General features: G+C 39.8%; 1 protein-coding gene across 7 annotated transcripts in view; it reads left to right on the top strand.

Annotated features, from left to right (window-relative positions):
• ANK2 (ankyrin 2) overlaps positions 1 to 22,939 on the top strand; it is a 140,006-nt gene that overhangs the window by 32,728 nt on the left and 84,339 nt on the right. For 4 of the 7 annotated variants that reach the window (XM_030450106.1, XM_030450105.1, XM_030450109.1 and 1 more), the window contains exons 5-12: positions 1,657 to 1,755; positions 5,237 to 5,422; positions 7,793 to 7,891; positions 9,023 to 9,121; positions 17,036 to 17,134; positions 18,160 to 18,357; positions 20,997 to 21,095; positions 21,267 to 21,365. In XM_030450106.1, coding sequence (XP_030305966.1) covers positions 1,657 to 1,755; positions 5,237 to 5,422; positions 7,793 to 7,891; positions 9,023 to 9,121; positions 17,036 to 17,134; positions 18,160 to 18,357; positions 20,997 to 21,095; positions 21,267 to 21,365 — 978 coding nt within the window. Of the gene's footprint in view, positions 1 to 1,656; positions 1,756 to 5,236; positions 5,423 to 5,873; positions 5,898 to 7,792; positions 7,892 to 9,022; positions 9,122 to 17,035; positions 17,135 to 18,159; positions 18,358 to 20,996; positions 21,096 to 21,266; positions 21,366 to 22,939 lie in introns of all 7 variants that reach the window. The other 3 variants (XM_030450107.1, XM_030450110.1, XM_030450104.1) reach the window with 2 other exon arrangements.

Genomic DNA, 22,939 nt, shown 5'->3' with positions numbered 1-22,939 from the left:
CCCTAAGTTGTCATTCCCTGTCTGCAGAGTTAGTTTTTTTCCTGCCATAATGGAGAAACCTGTATTTGTTCTTACTAAATTGCATTTCCAGCTCTTTTCTCCAGGGTAAGAGAAGCCTTTCAAATTATGATCTTGTTGTGGGGTGTAGACTTGCAGTCTATCTTGTTCATGCTGTCTGTAACTCTGGTAAGAGCACTCTGCTCCATCATTACTGAGAATATTGGATAATACAGACCCTGTGCAGACCACAGACAGACCCCTCTGTAAAGCCACATACATGCCAGAGTTTTACCACTGAACTGCTGCTAACTGTGCCCTGGGTGCCATTTTGTTATTAAATGTCCCAAGATTGTTGACAGAAGTGCCAGGATATTTTGCAGAGCAGTATTTAAAAGCTTGCTGCAACATATATGACATATACCATATGACCCACACAACATAACCAACAGTCATTGTCTGAGCAGTCTTCTACATTTGTAAATGCAGAGAGGGGTTGTAAAGACATCAGTTCTGCAATCAAGAGTGTTATCTAGTGACTGAAAAAAAGAGGTTTCATTTCCTTAGGAAATCACTGGAATGTTTCCACAGCAGGTTTGCTAGAAAGAATAGTGTTGGCTTCTCTGAAGCAAGGTTCTTTGTTATCACAGTATTTGCATTAATTCTGACTGTAAATGCACATCTTATCAATCAAGCTTATCATTCAGCACACAAGATGAAAAAAATAATTGCTTGTTTGAAGTCTGGTTTGTGGTTTATGTTCTAGCTAAAAGTGCCATTCTGAGGCAGAAGAATGTTTTCAGAAGTATAGAGGATTGTGTCCTCTTATATTACATGGGAATTTACAGAGTAGGAAGGAGTATTTCTAAGACCTTTTTAACAATCCTAAAAGCTGCTTATAAGAAAATGATTAATTAGGCAGACAGCTCATTCCCATGCCTTTCTTTCATATGGATTTCGTACCTAATGAATTAAAATATTTTCATGGGAAGAAAGGACTTGTGTTTCTGATGAATTTGCTATATTTTAATTTTTTAAAAAAATTATTATCCAGAGCAGATTATTTTAAGGACTTTAGGACATTTTAATGAATGTTTATAATTAAAGAACAGATGAATTTACTGTATGGTCAGAAATGCAGTTGTTAATTTGCAAGGTTGAGATCTTTTATATTTGATGTTTTGCAATGTTTTATGTATTACAAAATTGTTTATATTATGTTAAGCCTTTGTCATTGCTACTCAGCTTGTCATGAGGTATGGACATTATGGTCTCCAGGGGATGATGTCTTTGGTTAAGTTAATGCAATAAATGGAGGAAAGCCTTGCTTTCCTGTCAGCTTTCATAGAACTTTATTACCAGCTTTCCAGTCCCTGAACATCATCAGCAAGGAATAGCTGCATTAATAATTGGTGTGACCATCACTTCCCTAAAATGTGTGTCAAAAGAAAAGTAGTGTGAAAGCATTTAGAGTTCTGTGGGTTTAAATGCCATTAAATATTCCCATATTAAGTTAAAAAATACAAAGTTGCTCTACTTACATACTTAAAACTCTTCAACTAGAAAAGCACAAATGTATTTTTAGCCATGTATGTATTTGGGGTTCATTATTGTCAGTGTATTCTGATTCCTCATTGCAATATTGTGTGTTCTTCCTAGAATGGCTTTACTCCTTTATATATGGCAGCTCAAGAGAACCACATTGAAGTGGTGAAATATCTCCTGGAGAATGGAGCCAACCAAAGCACAGCTACTGAGGTGAGGTGCACTGTTCTTTTTTCACACACACTCTTTTTTCCTTTGCCTTTATGTTCAGATCACCTAAAGCCAAAGATTTCTGAGAATCTTTTGAGAACTTTCATTGCAAAGAGTTGTAGTTGTGAATCATATTCTTTGTTTTTTTTTTCCTTTTATACACACAGAAGATAAAGGTAAACTGTTCTGGAAGTGGTGAAAAGGGAGGAAATCCAGCCTGATTCAAAGCAAAACTTTCACTGACTTCCATGAGGGCAGGATTTTCACCTTCATTTTGTGCCCATTTCTCCTATTGGCTTCCCAGAGAATTTTCTGAAAAATGAATGAGGCCTTGGAGAGAGGTCCCTGAGGTGGTAGAAGTTCTAGGAGGCCAAGGGGGTATTGTCAGGGGAGTGAAGGGAGTAGTTGATCGATCAAAGTTTAAGTGGAGAAGTGGAGCATTTAATTTGAACAGATTTATGTCTCCAACAAAGCCAATGAAAACTTGAGCATCCTGGAGTGCCACCACCTGAGCAACAGACCTCTCTTCAGGCTGCTTTTTCATTTGCACCTTAAGATCTGGACAAAAATTGGTGAATTGAATATTGTAGCATATAACTCCCACTCTTGGCTATGTAAGGAGTTTTCTGGGTCAGGTAGTTTGGAAGGTTGCTTCTGCTTCTTCTTCATCCAGCTGAAAAGCATGTGGGACAGACTGTGAATGCCTTAATTAGGACCATGAGGACTCTGTCCAGAAGGGTGTCTCTGTACAGTATGAAATGGAATAAAACCAATTAGGATCAGCAGTTAGTCACTCAAAAGCTTCCTTTCAGATCGGGTTTTGAGATGCTAGATAAGTTCAGAATTATTTTCTCCATAGAGAGAAAGAGTGAGAAACAGGTAAGTAAATGCACAAAAGTGATGAGTAGAGTCAGGTCTCTGTGGTGCTGGGTTCATAAAACTGTTCAGATAGAAAGGTACCTCAAGAGGTCACTTACTCCAACCTCCAGTTCCTCTCAGTGAGGAGTGGTGGCAACTGGACCTCTGAATATTCATTATTGTCTGCAGTTTGCATAAATTGGAAACCAAATGGCAAGGATCACATCAATGAGCTCAGCAGGCAATGTGCTCTTTCCTCCTCAGATGCTTTATTTCTGCTGCTGGCCCAAGTGGGTATGAACACTCAGAAGGGTGGTGGTCATTGCTGGGTTCTGCACTTCCTGGGTGTTCTGTAAACGTGCAGTAACTTCAGGGCAAGCAGGGCAGACAGTGTGGAGAGATGAGAGTCCATCTCAAGAGGACCTGAATCTTAAGAGCTTTCTTCTGTAAATGAGGGGGTTTGAGCACAATGGGGAAAACCCCTGGGTCATGAGGACTGCACTCATCCTGTTTCCTCCTCTTGTTCTTTGGTTGCCAAATGTTCTTTTTTTTCAAACCAAGGGGGGGAGTGAGCAGACTCTGCTGCAAATCACATTGGCTTTGTGTTTGTTCTATGGATATGGATGTGCTATGGGAAGTAGTAATAGGAAAGTTCCTCTCCTGTCAGAGCCTTTGCTGCTGTTTAGCACTTTTTCCCTGTCTGCACAGAAACTTACCCTTTCTGCAATGGCTTCACAAACAGATGGATTTGAAATGATGATACCTTTCTGCTCACCCTCCTTTCCTTTGACCCAAACTGCTAGTGTTAACAGCTGCTTTACTGTCCCTTCTTTCAATGGATACTGTACCATTTGATGCCAGCTACTAAAATAATCCTCTCTTGAACAGTATATATGGTGATCATGTTACATGGCAGCTCTCTGAAGTATGAAATCCTGTGTGATTGCCAGGCAACATGGCAGAAACACACTCCTGTGAAGGAGCCAAGTGGAACTGGGGCTCTCTCCCAGCTTGGCTGCAGCCTGTGGTCACCTGCTTGCAGCCTTTCTCCCAGTAACTTTTACTGTCTGTGGTGATCAGGTGCACTGGCAAGCCATTCATTAGTTTACAGGAAATGTGAGGCCAATATGATTATAATTAGTGTGACCTCTGCTTGAATGCAGACATCCAGGCATTGCTGGAACTCAGAGGACAGTCTGACTTTTTTAGAAGAAGGCAGGGAAAAAAAAAACCAACAAATGAAATGCCCCTGCTCTGAACCTGACTCCAAGCCACTGACGACTCTCACACATGCCCAGATGAAGTCTCATGACAGAAGGAACAAACGGTACATTAAATTAACCTGAACTGAGGGTGCCTCTCAAATTCATGGAGAAAGACCTGTTGTTCAGCATCCAAGATTGGCTGTCCTCATGTAGGGATGGGATGCAGAGAGGGAAAAGCTCTCATCAGCCATCCTCTCTAGAAATAGTAGGAGAGGGAATGCAGAAAGGCTTGTGGCCTATTAGGGAAGGATGGAAGGTAAAGTGATGCAAATCCAATGGATGGTCTTGTCTTTGAAGCTTTGAAACTAGCACTGCCTTTGGATATATTTCATTTCCTCTAATGCTTATATACCTATAGATACAAAATGAGAGTAAGGATGAGCTCAGTTTCACAGGGCCTCTAATCCAGGATTTGTTCTCATGTTCCCAGAGGTGAAAGGCAAATACATTAAGCCATTTCAACACCTAATACAGCCCCAATCTCAGAATTATCTTTACAGTTCAGCTGTTTCATCAGCTGTTCACCCTTTTTTAATTCACTGTACGGAATTTAATCTCAGTTACAGAAAGAAACCATAGTAGTAGTATTGCTGTTACCATGCACCTACCCACAGCTCTACAGAAAAGGGAGTGAATGTTATTAGATTACTAAGGGGGAAAATTCTAGCAATTCTTCCAATGTTTCTTTCAACATAAGTTAGGGCTCTTATTCCTTCCTAACTTGTCCTCCATTATTCTGTCACCTTTCCGTATCCCTGTTTCAAATTAATTCTCTCTAATTCCTATACCATGTATCTAAACCAGTTTTCTCTCTTTCTGGCTATTATAACTCCAGTTATTCCTTCTGACCTAGACATAGAAACCTTTGTTTTGCTCCTTTCCCTTTTCTTTTGTTGTTCTTCACCACGCCTTAGGTCACAGACTCAGTTGAGAGCTGCTCTGTCCCTTGTGGTTCAGCTGCCTTCCAATCTAGTGTGTGGTGACAACTTGGCCAGCATGGAGGGCTGGAGCTACATTCAGGTTTATAATCAGAAGAAAAGGTATAAAAGCAGGCAGAACTTGTGACACTTTACTTGTATTTCACTGGAGGTGGTGGTGCAGCTGGTAGTCACAGAATCACAGAATGTCAGGCACATCTGAAGATCATTGAGTCCAACCCCCTTGCCAGAGCAGGACCACAACTAGGACAGGTCACTCAGCAATGCATCCAGATGGGTCTTGAAAGTCCCCAGAGGAGACTCCATAACTTCTCTGGGTAGTCTAACGTGCTCATCAGTTTCTGTTTGTGAACAGCGCTGTGCAAATCCCTGTATCTGTACGACCTCCAGCTCACTGAGCACATCTTGTTTCTTCTCTACCAGGATGGTTTCACTCCTCTGGCTGTTGCACTGCAACAAGGACACAACCAGGCGGTGGCCATCCTCCTGGAAAATGACACCAAGGGGAAGGTGAGATTACCAGCTCTGCACATCGCCGCTCGAAAAGACGACACCAAGTCAGCAGCACTGCTGCTGCAGAACGACCACAACGCTGATGTGCAGTCCAAGGTAACAGCACACTGCTGGGAGGGGACGGGGCAGGCACGGCTCAGACCCGATGGGCAACAAACTTCTCCTCCTTCTTTTAATGGTTAACGGGAATTTCTTCCATGGGGAAGGACGAGTTGCTCAACCAGTATCATCAGGGACATATTGGCAGTAATTGCACAGGACTCGTTTTCCTGCTTTTTAGTTACACCTCCCATGTTTTACGTAACCAGCTTTTGCTCATTACTTGCAAACCAGAAGAGACTGGAATGGAAGCAGAATCACTGCTCTCCTATTAATAGGATACTGGTTTATTGCCCATGGGATCGTAGGTTGTATTTAAAGTTAATGCATGCACAAATGGCTTTTCCCATAATTAACAGCATAACTCATTTCAAAAAGCAACATAGTTCTTCATTTTGTGGCCAGTCTTTAATATTGTTCCTCTTTTTCCCAACCCATGCTGCATCAGATGATGGTGAATAGGACGACTGAGGTACCGAGATCAAAAATTTTTAATTACTCTTTCTGTTATTTATAATTATTTTCTCTACTCTTTGGCAATCCTTCTTTATTACTTAGCACTAAAAGTGATGATATGACTCTTTTTTAATACCTAGAAATTTGTGACTCCACAAACCTATTTTTATTCATCCTTTGTCTTAGAATTTCTTTTTGTTTGTGCCACTATTGAAGTAAACTTTGGAGAATTCATGTCAGTTCAAAGAAGTCTGAAGCGAGTAATGGAGCTAAGAGGATAAAGATGCTTTTCTAGCTCAATTTCATTAATTATGAAAATGCACTCACTTGACATAACTAAATCAGGGTGTCTGGCTCAGCCAGGATAAGGGTAAAATTCATTTTCCGTCTTTTACAACAATAAATAAAATCAAACCCTACAAGGTAAAAACTTGTTCAGAGCATCTGGTTATTTTTACCATTGCTCTTATCACAATCTCTTCAATCAAGTTTTGAAAAGTCCTTCAGGGATAGCACATAATCAGAATTAACCTGCAGCAGACAGCATTACATATCTCAGGTTCTGGAAACACTGGCTCTCCAAGCACTTTCACAAAAAGATCATGGGTCTGGTTGGCTACAGCTGTGACTCTTCTCTCTGGCAGCTGCCCATGGACATGTTCTTCACCATGGTCAAGAGGAAGGGGGCTCCCTTCTCCTTCAGTACCCATCACATTCCTTCTCAGAACCTTGTGTTTGCCACCAGGCAAACTTGAGTCTGTGAAAAAGTAGTTCAGGAAATCCACATTTAGTCTATAGCTTGATGCAGTATTGTATTTGTGGGCCCAGTATCCTCAGCAGACATTTCCCTGGTACTTTATCAACAACAACAAGAAGACTATGAATATAAGGAGTGTTTGGCTGTACTTCGACCAGGATCAGCTTTGGGCTGAAGGGAAAGTAAAAGGAATTAGGGTAAAATAGTGGGCTGAATGCTGGATCTTTTGGGAATAAAGTTGATGTAATAAGTGATTTAAAATGTACACTGATAGAAATGAAATCTAGCTGAAAATACACTATAGTCTGGAAGCCAAAAGTATTTCTCTCTATAACTAACAGTGAGATCTGATTAAATCAGTGTAAAGCTCTTCAGGGAAACCTCAAAAGCAAGGTCCTTTCTACTTGAATTACTTATGAGACTAAAAGCTTGCTCTGTGTCCTAGTTTTTGAAAAATTAATGATTTTTATGCTGTTGTCAGGCAATTCTGTATCTCATAGCTGAAGCAGGTTTCACCTTGTAGTGTTGAAGAGGCAATAAATAAATTGGGTTTTTTCTGATGTGTATAGATGGCAGTTTCTTCAGATCCTTTGAGATCCAAATTGTATCTAAATAGAGATAATGAAGATTCTTATACTGTGGTACTAAGTTGTTTCTCATGTACAACAAACTCTTGGGTTGATTTTTGAATAACTACTGTTTCCTCAAACAACACCAAAAAAAAAAAAGAAGAAAAAAAGTTTTTTATATTTCTAAGAGCCGTAAAATAAGAGTCCATCAGCTTTTTTTGTCTTTTATCCAAAACCAATAAACAGATGCAGCCCAAAAGACCCATGTTGCTTCCAAATTGTAATAAGGGAACTTCCTTTATTTCTTTTAAGAATGGCTAATTTATTAATATTTTCTATCATGAAAGCTTCTCTTCTTTGGTCACTGATGCAGAAAACTTGAATTGGAGAATGAAAGAACAAAGCACGTTTGATAAACTCTCCTATGAAACCCACCCTCTCTTCCTGAAAGATTGGGCTATATTGTAGGTGAACTAGGTAAAACTGACACAATGCATTTTTTTTGCCAGCAGATTTAAAAATCAAGTTGTAGCTGATTATCTTGTGTGAAATGATTGCTCTAATAAGGGCTATTTCCCTTTGTAGAGTGGCTTTACACCTTTGCACATAGCTGCACACTATGGAAATGTCAACGTGGCAACACTTCTGCTAAACCGAGGAGCTGCGGTCGATTTCACAGCGAGGGTATGGAGGAATTTCTTTCTCTTCTTATTTAGAATGAGTTGCACAAGTGGGAGGAGGGTTTCTTTGTGCAGTTCTTAGTCACGAGTAACTGAGGGGCACAGTAACGCTGAGATTCTGTTCTGTTCAAAGATGGCTTTTTTTTGCAGAATTCCTAAAAGTTGCCTCCATGTGATGCACCAGAGCCCTTGGGGGAGTTGAGTTGCAGCCACTATTCCCAGCTGAAGGCAGAAGGCTCCTTTGACTTGTTCCAGAAAGCTGATATTCTCATAATGTGCCAACTCACTTCAGCTTTTCTGTCAGTTAGACACAGTCCAGAAATAGATGTAGGATTTATTGGCTTTTTCAGTATTTACTATACTTCCATAATTTGATATTTTCACATATAAATGTATTTTTAAAAAGTCACATAGGGTATATTGCCATGAGATAAAAGTACTAATTAATCATGACTACTTGTTTAATGTAAACCTCTGCAGAGCTACATAATATGATCTCTTTGCTGCTGGACAGCATGTAGCTTGAAGCATGGCATCTGGTGCCCTGAAAACTTCTGGTCATAAAAACCTCAACATAGTGACTGGGTCACGAGTTTTCCCTTTCCTTTTACCAGACAGACCGTGAATTACTTTAGGGCTCTGCTCTTCAGACTGACTTCCCCTTGTTGCCAATCCAGAATAGCTGCTAACATTACCTCTTTCCTCACCCAAAATGTGAGGACCACAGGACCTACTCCTTGATGCTATTGGCGTGACACCTAGCAGGTTCCTTTCGCAGGAGTTGTGTATTTGTGTACTCTGTGTGTGTTCATCAGTGTCGTGTGACTATGGACTCACTGGGACTCAGAGCTCTGTTTGTTTCTTTGTCTGACTCTGGGACTGTGATGTTGCTGCTTTGGCAGATGTGCTGCTTCTTTTATGAAAAAAAAAACCACCCAAAAACCAATGAATAAAGATTCTTGCTCATAAAGGACTTACTAACTCTAGCTTATATGGTGTGTGCCTAGCTCTGATGGTCAAGTACATTTTTGTTCTCTACAATGTGATGGTCTCATTTTTTTGTGTGATGCAAATTCACCCCCATTACACCCTTCCCAATCCATCCTGCTCATTGTTTGTTCTTTTCATGGTGTAGAATGGAATCACCCCACTGCATGTGGCTTCCAAAAGGGGAAACACAAACATGGTGAAGCTCTTGTTGGATCGCGGAGGGCAGATCGATGCCAAAACCAGGGTGAGTCTCTCTATTCCCTGAATATGATGATGTTCCTTCTGGGGAATGGATTGGGATTTTTTCTGCTTGCTTGATTTTGGGTTTTGTTTTGTTTTGGGTTTTTTCACGCCAGACACTGGGAACACCAAGAAAAATAGCTAGGAATTCAGCTTCTGTAATCGTGTCTTGTTCTCTATTCTTTAAGTGAGATATTAGATACAGCTCTTATAAATGACTCAAAAAACCTAATTAAATAAGTTTAGTGGAGCACAGCTCCAGAAATGTTAAACATTGCTTCCTCACAAGTGCACTCTCTTTGCAACCTTACCTAAGTTTAAATTATGACTCCAGAAAAAATTTATAAAGAAGTATTTTGTACCTTTAAAAACAAATCAGGCTCCTACCTTTAGTTTTCACATAGTTATTTGTTTTATGTAGGCTGTCTGGTAGCAGAGCAAAGAATAGCAGGTATTGGTGATAGTAGGAGGTAGAAATAATATTTCCTTTAGTCTCTTGGATATTCTACCTACATTGTACAAGAAAAAGCTGATGAAACTGATCTTTTTGAAAGCAGTAAGATTATTAGTTGGTCCAGCTTCATGTGCCTCCAAAACATTTGTGCTCCACAGCAGTGGGAAGTGGAAGGACTGGGAACAGTTAATCCTTTCAGTCCCCTGACTCCTAAATGTGGGGTGCAGCCCCAGACTGACTGGTGAAAACTGCCCCAGTGGGCTGGCAGTCACTTGTTATTGCACAGTCAGCACGAGGAACCAGTGACCTCCTCTGTGCCAGCAGATGCTCACCTCATCCCCAGACTAACCCCAGAGAATTAGGTGACTCTCACTGCCTTCCTCCTCCCTCTCAAAATGCCACACCAATACTGTGCTCTTTCTTTATGGCTGATTTTGGAGTAATTCACAGAATACCAGGTTGGAAGGGACCTAAAGGATCATCTGGTCAGTACAGGACAGAACAAAAATCCATCAGTTTCTACAGGCAGGGTTAACTATTTCAAATGGGGCTTTGGAGTCACTGAGGAAAATATGTTCATGTGTGCAACCTGAACTGCACAGGACTTGTTCTTGAAAGCTGCTGGGTTTTAAGCATTGATCTGCAATTTTAGATCTCCAAGTAATAGCAGGTGCTTTAGAACACAGAGTTTAGAGCTGAACATAGAGTTTTTATTTAATAAGGTAGAAAGGAAGAGGAAGATAGAGGATACTGGAGCCAGATACCCTGCAGTTACTTTAATATTAATTAAATCAGCCATTTGTGGCTTCACAAGTTAGAAAGACAATTGTGATTATTATGTAACTCTAGATATTATTATGATTTTTTAAAATTTCTGATTACTTATGAAATTTCATCTCTCTTGCTCTTTTTTTGATGGCTTTTAAAAAACTACTGATGATGGGAAAAGCTGCCTCTTGTGAAGGTGTGCAGTAAAACACCATCACCCCAATCAAATTTTCCACAATGAGTACCAAAAATCTCATGGTAAAGAGGCATGAAATGTTAATAATATGCTACAGTCAGGATATTCCACATACTCATAAGCACAACAGTCATCCTGAAGTGGTATTGAATTCACCTTGTTCCTCTTTGGTATTTAGAGTTTGTTTTAGACAAGTTGGCACAGGTGATTGTAAAGGACATCTTGGATTTTAAGATGCCAAGGTATATTCCCTTCCCTGTTCAGCCACACAGATAGATGTGCAGTTGTGAATAAAGCTGAAAGAACAGGACTTTGTCCAACGTAGGTGGAAAGGGATAATTTATGAGTCGTCTCATTGTCCTGGCTTCCTGCCCATGGTCAGCTGCTACATGAGCTCAAAACCTGCCAGCACACAGGTCCGGTGAAAACCCATAAAACCCACATCTCCCAGTTTGCACAGGCTCAGCACCTTCCTCTTGCTTTCATCTCCTGCCTTCCTGCAGCTCAAAGGCACACGGTGGCAGCCAGCTGCCTGTACTCCACAGTGGGGAAGATTCCAGAGCTTTGGTTTTGCTGTCATTGTCTCTGTGGCATGGTCCTCATGCCAGCTGTTTATATCGTCTTGGTGTCTTTCTTTTCCCTCTGCCCTGTCCGCATGCCTTGTGTGCTTTGCTATGGCCCTGAGTACGTAGGGTGTGGAAGAGGTAGGTTGGGTGTTGCATGCCATGCATCTCGTGGTTTGTATTTCACAGGACAGACTCCAACCTCCTCCACCTCGGACTAACACGCTTGCCTTCCCATAATCGCCTCTCCATTCCTCCTGAGGGACACCTGCATCCTTCCCACAGGGCAGAGTCACTCCAAACCACTGGAATTAATGTACTGGGATACTTCATTGCCAGACAGCTTGAGCTTTTGTTCTTGGTCTCCCATATCACATCCAAACAAGCTCTTTGGTTCATAAAGTGCCCATTCAGTTTATTTTTAATTTGCTTTATTACATGATATCTGATGAAGATGCAAAAAATTATTTTGACATATTAGATGAGCCTCAGTACTTTAATTTGGCAGAGTTAATCTGTGAAATCTTTTTAAGTTTGAAAATGCTTCATTGGAATGATCCATTAGGAACTCCTTTATTGTCTCAAAGAAATAATAATTATGCATGTGTCCTGCTGTTCCATTAGTTGATGCTGCATGTCAGAGGAAGAGCTTGCTTACTGCAGGAATTATGCATTTGTATTTTCTATACATTTCACAGTGTATTTGCTGAAATTTTATGCCAGTTTTCACCAGAATATAAAAATGTAGAGCTGCTAATATATCTGCTTGTTACACCTAAGGATTTTAAGATAATATTTTACTTAATTTTTTTTTTTTGGCAAGTTTTACTATTTTTCTTAATTCACTCCTGAACAGGTTTTCAAAATGTGGCATTGCAATTCCTTTTTGTTTTGTATCAAAAGCAAAAATGTAAACTTCATTCCCAATTAAGTTAATAGGATACTTTCATTAGTACTCTGTGTTATGCATACTTTTGTCCTACTTGTATTGACATACAAGCCTTACCTGGAGTTTTGCCTCATAAGTAAGAAAAGGGTAAAATTTGTTATGCTATAATGTTTTATATTTAGAATCTTAGTCAAAGGTATACTCTCTACAGGTTTACCTGGATAAGAATTTCAGTGACATACATTTGTTCAAACTTTTAGCATTTAGCTGTACTTCTGACCTGTACAACTTATGACAACAGACTAGTGGAGGTGGGTTTCAGAACCAGTTCTGCAGACTGGGGCTAGGAATTGGGGTACAGAAACTTGTTCTCTAAAAGAGGGTGGAAAGTAAATCTAGGTGATGTGGTCAAGAGTAACATGGTAACTATCAATTCTGACTCTGGGAGATGGGAAGCATTTAAAGCCTTCCTGAAATACAGTGAGGATAGTTGCAGGGAGAATTATTTTAAGCATTTAAAAGCAGTGCAGTTTCAGCATGGCCAACATATATATCTGTCTATTAAAATGATACTCTGATATAATGGAACAGTAACAGTAAGGCTATGTGGGATGTTGAAGTGGTACTATTAAAAGGTTTTAGGAGTATTGTATAAGAAAAAAAATAATTCTGAGGCTTTTTTAGATTTTGTGTGCCTTTTAATTTTAAACTACAGTGTTAGTCACAGACCTCTGTCACCTTACTGGTATTTCCATTTTTATGGGAATGTGCAAACACCCTTACAAGAGGGGGAGGAACACATTCACCTGGCTCAGATGCTGATATTGTCACACATTTCGTGTCCTTTCTATTTCAGCTTTGCCAACACTGAAATGGAATTTTTCTTCTGGAAATTTTCTTTAGATTCCTCTTGCAGGCTTTTGTCCAGAATATTCACAGTTGAAAAAAAATCCCTGGAATGAAACAGAGCATCTAGTCTTGGAACAGAAAGCTTGTTGTGTGGGACAGTAAACATGTTGTGTGCCTGGAGGGTGGCAGCTGGAGAGGGGAGTAGAGGTGATAATGGTGGTGAGAAAGTCTGGTATGCCAGTTGGTTTGGAGAAGGGCCACAGAAAAGAAAGGAGGCTCAGCTGGAGATGAAAGAAGTGGAAGGTTGGTCACAGAGATGTATGATACTGATGGGAAAAGAAAAGGAAGGAAGCTGGGGGGGTGAAACTCATTTTTTTGTTTTGTTTGCAGCTGGGTTTTTTGGGGTGAATGTGCTTCAGACATCCCTTAATGCTCCTTCTGAGAACTTACTGAGTTTTGTTTGTAATAATGTTTCCTTTTGTACATGTGCATCCTGACAAATCAGGCATGGCTTGCTGCCATTGCCACATGGTAGTGGGTTTCCTACCATAAAGCCATCATGGCAGGATCCTAACCCAGGCCTGGCACTGTGCTGTGTTTACAGGGCTTTGTTCCTGCAGCAGTGCTGCTGTGACATGTTCTCCTGGTCTGCACAGAGCACTGATAATTCATGAGCAGATTTGCCATTCCTAAGCTATGCCAGGTTAAGAATATCTAATCACAAAACAGATATTTGCCTTAAAAACTTAGTGGATTGATATAATGTTTACAAGGAAGTGGGAAGGGATGTTTTACAGATTATCAAAGCAAGCTGTAGAGGTGGTGGTTATTATTTAGAATGATACAGTATCTTGCTATGCGAGTGAATGCATGGTATATTTTTTGCTGTATTTTTAAAATTAGTACTTTGAATGGCAGAGCTGGAGGAATACTTTAGAGTGTGTTTAATTATGCCAAGACTGAGAGCTCAGAGCAAGTGGGAGACTTGCCTGGTTCATTTTTAAAGAGATGAGGTTTAGTAGTAATGAAAAATGAATGAATGAAAAGGCCTTTATTTATCAGGAAGTTTTAGACAATTTTGAATGTCTAGTATACAAAATACTAAAAATTTATTTTCCTCTCAGAAAACTGAGAATATGCTGCTGCAGTTTAGAAAAATTCTTTGATAATTCGGCCTTTGATGTTCATGTCCTATCATCAGTCTTCACTCCAGTGAGCACTGAACATGTGCAACCATCCTTCTGTTAAGATGCTGCCCATATCATTTCCCATTAAGAATCTTTTCAAGCACAGCTTCTTTTTATCTCAGTCTCTCTGCTAGGCTCAAGTGAAGCATTTTAATCACTGTGAAATAACCCAATAATTTATCTTTGTGAGTCCTGCAGTTAGGAGTCATGCCCAGAATTCAGAATTAATTTTGCAAATTAAAAAATGACCAGTGATTGATCTTCAAGAAAAAAAGGCAAAAGTTTACCTTCTGTTTTGAAAGCCATTTAAGAGGAAATTAGGAATGATGGAATTCTATGGCTTCCATATATACCAAGAGGATTGTAGTGCCACTTCTAACAGTGACCCAGCTGGTGGGGATGTTGGAAAGCGTGAGCTAGGGGAGTACAGCACACAGAACAACAGAGCACCAGATGAAGGATTGTCATTTGGGACATTTAACTCTCCATCGTGTATCATTTGGGAAGAGGAGATAAATATTGGACTTTTAAGAATATAAAATTGCTGAATTTCTTCTCTTCCAGCATGGTGGCCTTTTTGTTTAGGGGATATCCATTACCTGTGCTTCAGGGTCTCTCTTTGATCTGGTGTTGTAGGTCATGTCAAATGATGTGCTTGATACTTTGGTCAGGAGGTGTTCTGCAGTGTATGGGGTGTAGCACTTAGCAGTGGGATGATTTTCAGAAGTTTATCACCAAATTCCTGCAATAGGTTTCAGAGAACTGTGGCAAATGGCAATGGGGAAAAGAGGGCTCATCTGGTAGAGCAGTGTGTCTCTTGATGTTGGCTAATGTCATTTTGTCCTTGTTTGGCTATGTACTAATTCTTCTACTACAAGTGCTCTCTCTTTACAATTTCTCACATCTTTGAAGAAAACCAAATAGAGAATCTTAAATATTAAATATATGATCATTTAAAAGTGTACTTGCAATTTCTGCAAGGGCAGAAAGAGGAAAGAGGATTACGTGGGAAGGCTACGAAGCATATTGCATCCCTCACCTCCTGGAAAGTGCACAGATAGGAGATGATGATGCATTTATAAAAGCTATGACAGGGCAGAAGAGGCAGCAAATGTTATCTCTACTTTTAGGGGGCACTGTAGGTAAGAAGAGAGGAGAAACCATGCTTTTTAATGACTTAGTTCTTATTTTTGTTTTAGCCAGACTTTCTTGTGAAGTTGATGTGTATCTTAGCTTGTGTTTTTCTTGTTTTTTTCTCCCTCTGTGGATTTGTCCTGTTTTTCTCAGAAAAATCTACCTTTCTTTTTGGGGGGGTGGAGGGGGGGCTGCCTATTAAATACTAAAACATCAAATGCAGATAGGTAAAGTGAACCTTTCCCATTGGTTAAAAATGTAGAGCACAAAAGGCCAGAAACAGGAAAGAAATACCAAATAAACACCTTTTCTAGAGATAATGTGGGATTTATTCTCACCTTAGTAATGCTAAAGGGAATTAGGTGTATAAATCCTTTTGGCATATCAAACTCTCAAGTTTCAGCACAGCAGAAAGAACCAGATAAGCTGGACACACCCAATTCCTTCACATTTACCCAGTCTGCCAGGTGCTGAGCAGCCTTGAATCCTGTTTGCAGGTTTGATCCTGCATCTGAATTGCATTGCAAAGCTTTTAGTGATGTATCTGCCTCGAGATAGCAAGAGTCAAAGCACCCCTGACCCCTTTGCTTGTTTCTGAAATATCTCTGGAAACAGTAGATAAGTGAGGGAGAAAAATTCCTCCCCTCAAGCTTCAGTTCCTCCCTGCAGTGCTGAACTGCTAACTCAGAAAGGTGCATAGCAGTAGAAGTAAAAGTACAGTGATGTCCAGCAATGTCACTAATGCATACTTAAGGCCATCTTTTTGGGGTTTTTTCATTTTTTTTTTAACCTCTAAGTAATAAATATATCTCAAGCCAGTGTATTAATCTTTTAATCATGCTGTTAATGGGTTCTTTAGAAAGCACCCTAGAATATCATCTACCTCATCTAAGATGAGCAGTGTGTCTCAGAGGGAGAAGGCTTTTCTTGGGACTAAAGACTAGGAAAAAACATTTCATTTTTATAAACCTGTCTCTGTTGAATGATTATTGATGACTTTCTCTAAGAGCATGCTTGAGCAATACTGAGGTCCAATGAGATGAAAACTTGGGTTTCTTTATCTAATACATTTTGGTTTTTCTGTCATTCAGCACTAATATTCTTTTGCAAACATCTTTCTTGCCTCATATTTCCTGGTTTTTTTCTGCATAAAGCCTAAACTGTAGCAGAATTACTTAGAATGCATTCTCCTATCAAAATGTTTGTTACATCCTTTTTTACTACTCCTGTGATCATTACTGAATAGCCTAAGGATGTTTTTTTGGGACAGGGTGGTGGTCTGCAACAGGAAAAATATAGTGGAGTTGGTGGTCTCAGCAGTTTTAGCAAATAATTGTTGGTTGTTTGTTCACCATCTCAGAAATTTAAAGTTTTGTTCTGTTTATTTCTCTCTCATTTTCTGTTTTTAAACATTTTTATCCTGATGCCTGTTTTAAAATGAGTAAATTCTAGAGTAAATTTTCTAGTATGAACATTTCTTGTTTCAACCTTGCTTCAAAAGCAATCAAAGCACAAGTGTTTGATAAATGGAGCATCCTTGGCCCAGCACACATTATCCAGGGAGAGGCAACACAACCAATCTCAAAGCCATGCAGAGGAGGGGAGGAGGGGATGCCTGCTCACATTTATCCTCTTTGCTAAGAGATTTCAGTACAGAGTGGGCTTCCTCTCTGAAATGGTAACCATAAAGTGTCCTCTCCTGGTGCAAGGAAGACTAGGAATGAAAATTTGTGTTGTGGAGCCAGCTGCAGTCAGGAACCAAAGAAAAGGAACTTTTACACGTGCTTGTGGGGCTGTGTTCCTGGAAGGGTGTTCCTCAGAGTGCCAGGGCAGACAGCTGGGGATGTGCTCATTTGTTTTCCCTTCTTTTACTTTAAGGATGGACTCACCCCACTCCACTGTGCTGCAAGAAGTGGCCATGACCAAGTTGTGGAGCTGCTCCTAGAACGAGGTGCCCCACTGCTTGCACGGACCAAGGTGTGTGTCTGGTTTGAACATGTTAACATATATAACTTTGCATAGACTTTTCATTGTCACTGAAAGGACAAAGAAGAAGACAGAAACATTTCTGTTCTCCCAAAGGAAACGTATTAATGGGCAGAATGATCCAAAATAAGGTTTTCTTACATAATTAGAGATTATCCTTTCCAAATACATGAAACAGGATACACTTCTTTGCCCCTTTCTGTAATATCAGACTAAACACATGCTATACAGTGCTCCTGCAAGCACTTCACTTCTGTTGCTTCTAAGACCATAGGAAACACAGATGGGAAAGCTGTGTCTGTCATTCCTGAGGGATGATTCCTGGTATGTATTTTCCAGTCTTTCACATAAGTTAACTAGGACCTGTGACCTGCAGCTTCTTATAATTGTTTTCATGGATTTCCAGGGTTGGAAAATTATTTTGCTGTGTTCTTCCTGATTTCTGAAAAGCACACATCTATGATTAATGCCTTTCCAATAAATGCAGTGTCTTTGTTCAAACAAACATCTCTATGCAGGAGTGATTCACAGAGAGACTTGGAACTGTAGGCAGAAGATTTCTTACAGTTTCACTGACTTCTTTGGTGGGAGAAGGTGGTGAGGTGAACCTCATGTGTCAACACCCTCACCTCACTAAGATCTAGAGAGGCTCAGAAGAACAGATAACAGGTTGTAGTAGCATACAACCTATACTTAGTGTTATGATGAGTATCTCTAGAACTGTTGTTTAAGGTCAATATATGTTTTATTAAATCATGATGCAAGACCCTTAAATATTTTTTCCTTGATTAAGTTCTGATTTTTAGTTAATTTTATGAAATTCCTCTAAGTAAGCCTGTACTTGGTGGAAAGGGAGGGGTGGCTGTAGCATTTTTCATTTTTAATTCCAGTCCATAGGTCAGATGCAGCTCTGTTGATGATGGTGCTCTGCAGACTTATGATGGCATCATTCTGGTATGTGCCATGATCCAAGTGATTGTCACTAGAAGTTTCTGTTCTGTTTTCTTTTGGCACAGAATGGACTCTCACCCCTTCACATGGCAGCCCAGGGGGACCATGTGGAATGTGTCAAACACCTACTGCAGCACAAAGCTCCCGTGGATGATGTCACTCTGGATTACCTGACTGCCCTCCACGTGGCTGCACACTGCGGCCACTATCGTGTCACCAAACTCCTCCTGGACAAGAGGGCAAATCCCAATGCTCGTGCCCTGGTAAACCTGTCCCACCTGTGTCATGTAACAAAGCTATCCAGGGTAGATGTGTAGCTTTTACCAGAAAAACTAAGTGAAATCTCTGCCAACAAACTCCAACAACCTTCAATAGCTGCAGTAACAGGTTGTCACATGTGCTGGTTACTAGTATTTTATTTCTTATTGTTAGGTGTAGTCATGGACCCTGTCCCAAGGCAAGGGGTTGTAGTATCAGGGCTGGAAACACTACAGAGTTTCTAAACTCAGAGCTGTTTGTAGCTGATACCAACATATGCATTGGTGTTCTATTGGTTGTTCTGCTTTCCATAATATGTGATATGATACACAAAAAGTTTCTAAGCTTTCAACTGAATCATCAGGTTAGTTGGCAATACATGACAAAGCTAACTTCTGCCTTTATCAAACTGTGACATTCCCCTCTGTTAGGTGCCACTTCTCTTCCTTTTCAAAAAACAGTTCTTCTGATGTTTACAGGAACACAGGTATGATTCCTTGCACTCACTGGTCAGGCCATTATCCCCTAACTGAGAGAAAAACATCACATCTGGCTTCAGGAACGTAAGCTTTCAGGAGTTTATAAGCTATCCAAATCCAAACAAGATTCCTATTTTCTCTGATAGGAGGTGTCCCCACGAACTGTTAGCAGGATGGAAATTAAAATACCAACATATTACACTCAGTGGGGGAAAGAGACTGTGAACACTCAAGAAGCCTGATGTTGCCTGCTGTATTCAGTGCCTCCACAGACCTTCCACCACAGGCCACTGATGTCTTGCCCAGCATTTTGCCTTCAGTGTGACCCTGTGTTTGTCTTTCAAGGCTTCTGCACCCCTTTGTTCCTTGGAATTGACTTTTTGTTGACATGCTTTTATTTCACCCTCCTGTTTTTCTTGGCCTTTCTTCACTCACGAGTCCTGTAACCTCTCATGCTTCCTCTTCTTAAGCTTGTCTTATTTTGTCTTTCTCAGTGTCATGTTCTCTTGGTCAATCTTTTTAATGCTGTTTTCATCCTTTCTTGGTTTTATTGCCAGTCCTTTGATCATCTTTAGCTGTACTTTCCTCAGCTACCCACACATGCATGTTGCATGCCAGCCCCCTCATCTTCTTTCTTTCCTTCCATGACCAGAAATATACCTTCTGTTCCCCCCCTTCCCTCCCTCCCAGGGAAACATCTGCAATGAAAGCAGAACACCCTCAGGCCGCTGCCTTTCTGCTCTTTTCCCTCCAGACTGGTTTTTTTTCCTCTCCCTTGTTTTCTCTCCCATCAGGGACTTGTCGCCTCTGGCTTGTTTATAGTATTTAATATATTAACTGATGCTCATAATGTCTGTTAGTGATACACTCTTTCTGCCTGCACCTCTCCCCCATCAAACTGCTCATCACTTAAATAGAAGTGGCAAAATTAAACCAACACAGGCAGTAAAATGAAGTGAAAATATGGAAACATCTGAAACAGTAGAACTTCCTTTGAGAGACATTGTGCGGGAGGTAAAATATCAAATGGTTTTCATTCCTTCTTTAGAAATTGGAGAAGGGTAATTGTAGTAATAATATTCAACAGAGCCCTATGATGGAATAACTTTTACAAACAACTATTTTGTAGGTAGGTTGGAAAAAAAAAAAAAGTTGATATTTTCAAATGACTTGGAGACTTAAGCACTAAATGGGTTCTTCTTAGCTTTTTCAATTTGTATATGCTTTAAAGCACCTTCAAATCAGCCAGTAATTAATTTTTCCCTTAACAGAAGCTGATTGTAGAATAATCTGTCACATGCCTCTTTCCATGAGCTAAGATTTCCCTGATAAATTCTGTTTGCTGCTAGCTGATTTTTTAGAAATACTGACCTGTTTTAAAAGTGTAGTGATTTTTAAACATTATCTAAAAACGTTACCTCTGCTTTTCACTAAAACATTCACATATGGTGAATAATGTGTTTGCTTAGCTTCAGACACGCTTAACCAGCATTAAGTATAATAGTACATAAAAAAGAAAAGCTTAAAGTCAAAGCATGTGCTAGAGGATAGAGTATGAAGACATGCTTTGATTTGATTATTACAGAAAAAGCATTTCCAAGTAAATGAATGTGTACTGATGGTCAGCATAAAACTAAAACTACTCACAAATGTCTCACAAGATCATTGAGACTGATCACAAGATTTGTGAGAATCTTACAGATTACAAGTTATTCTATAAAGACAAAGTAATGTGCTATCTGGAAGAAGTACTTACTCTTTTCTTAGAGAGGTACAGAATATGCTTTATACATTTCAAAAGACACTGATTTCAGAGTGATAACTACACTTACTTGAATTTTCCTTGTATTAGGCAATTTTAAGTTATTTTTACATACGTGTGTGCAGCCTGCCTAACCACATGCCTACCTGTGTGCAGGCACACATTTCAGTGTGAATGGGCGTGTCTGTATTTGGGTTTTGGAGGTGGACCTTCAGTTTCTCAAGGCAGCAGTACTGCTTTGTTCTGTGTCAGACTACTGGGAGATGTCTGTAATTCGTAACCTGTCGTGCTAAAGAACAATTGCTTCTAGTACTCTAACACTCCTGCTCCCAGTGTGCTGGCATGGAGCTGTGTGGAGAGTGTAGCTGCATGTTTTTGACTAACATGACTGTCTTTTGCACAGAATGGTTTTACTCCACTGCACATTGCCTGCAAGAAAAATCGCATCAAAGTCATGGAACTCCTGGTGAAATATGGGGCTTCAATCCAGGCTATAACAGAGGTAGAAAAGCATTTCATGTCCTGAAGAAACATTCCTTCTCTCTCCCCTCTCTTGCCACCTTTTTTTCTCTCTCCTATTGTGCCTCACTTTCACTTTTGTTTTATTTAACTGAAGCAGCCCCTTCCCTGTGCCTGTGCAGAGGAGTAAAACTGCTCTTGCTTTGTTTCGCAGTCGGGCCTCACACCAATACACGTGGCTGCATTTATGGGCCACTTGAACATAGTCCTCCTTCTGCTGCAGAACGGAGCCTCCCCTGATGTCACTAACATTGTGAGTATGGCTTTGCCTAGATCATCTCTGCAATACCTTCTCCAGAAAGGGTCTGGCCTACCATGTAGCTCAACCAAAGGTCACATTTTAATGATACTTTATGACTTTTTAAGAAAAATGACTCTAGCACCTTTAGTGAAGAGGAGGAAGTGGTGGTTGTGTGTGCATTATAAGCAATCTGGTTTCATGCATTCTTCATCAGTGCTTGAGTGAATAAAATTTCCCTTTGAAACAGAGCTCACCAAATACATCCAAAACTGATTATAAGCCAAGTCACAGGAAAAACTCTGTTCCGTTCTGAAGGATGAAATTAAAGTCCAAACAACCCTAATTCATGTCTGCACAGCTTTGCTGGCTGCCATGGAATCCTCTCATTTGTATCAGTGAAAGGGTCTAATGGGCTTAAAACCTAACAATTAAACAAAAAGTAAAAATGTTGAGATGTTCTGTTATACAGGATATTCCAGGAACTGGTGCCTTTTGAAACACCATGCTTCAATCTAGAAAATGTGACCTTTGAGAGTTAACACAAAATGCAGAACCTGACTTACCATAGAAATCAGTGTTTGCATAGCAATAGCCTAGTTACCAAGAAGAATAACAATAAAAGAACACAAGAGTTCTCTGAGCTGTATTTCATAGTTATTGTTAAAATTTGTGAGTAGAAACAGATATTCAGGTTACAACCACCTGCACTTTGAAAGAAGGTTTGTACCAGTAAACAATGTTATAGCTAAGTCTTCCCAACAACAAAAATGTAGTAATGCAGGTATACTGGGCTCAACATTGTTTTGCAGTTAGAAACCTCTTCCATGAAACCTAGTAAAAATGTTGAGTACACTGAGTTGTTTGCTTGAATCATTAGAACAGACTTTCCCTGGCAAAGTCTCTCACTGCTATTTAATAGGAACAATCTTTATATAAAAACCTCATTGGTACTATGAAAACCAGTAAGAAATTCTTGTGAAGGCAATTAAAAATATTGTGTTACCAGACATTTTTGTGCAAAGCTTAACAGTTTACAATTTATGTTACCCAGGTGTCTTGGCTTTTGCTTGGAAAGCTGGAGTTCTCTGTTGAATTACTGTTCCCAAAAGCTAAATTGCTTTGCTAATTCATACGAAAAGGTCTTTATTGGAATTTGATCTTCAGAGTGTGTGAAATGTAAACCTTATTCACATATAAAACAGCTCATTCTTCAAGTAAGAAAGTTTATATAGATGAATTTTAAGAACTGTAGCTAGAGCTGTGGGGTTTTGTTTGTTGCCTACTGACTAATCATAGCTGGTAATACAAAAGACAAGGCAAATGAACTCCTGGTGAAGAGGGTTTGATTTAGTTAAAAGCTTGTAATAGTAGGCAAGCTCAGGCTGCTTCTTTTGCTACATCTAGACAACAGACAAGAAGACATGATTCCTCATTCTGATGCAAAATACCTTGACCAGAGTGTTCATTTTGGCAATTGCAGTTTAACTTGATAGTTGTAGGGCAAAAGCCTTACAATAGAATAATACTGATATATTATATACTCTATATAGCTCTCATATATGGTGAAGGAACAATTAACACAAAGA

The sequence above is a fragment of the Calypte anna genome, chromosome 4A, assembly GCF_003957555.1.
Source record: "Calypte anna isolate BGI_N300 chromosome 4A, bCalAnn1_v1.p, whole genome shotgun sequence".
Lineage (NCBI taxonomy): Eukaryota > Metazoa > Chordata > Aves > Apodiformes > Trochilidae > Calypte > Calypte anna.
The sequence above is the reverse complement of the archived record's forward strand: the minus strand, read 5'-3'. Positions and strand labels throughout refer to the sequence as shown.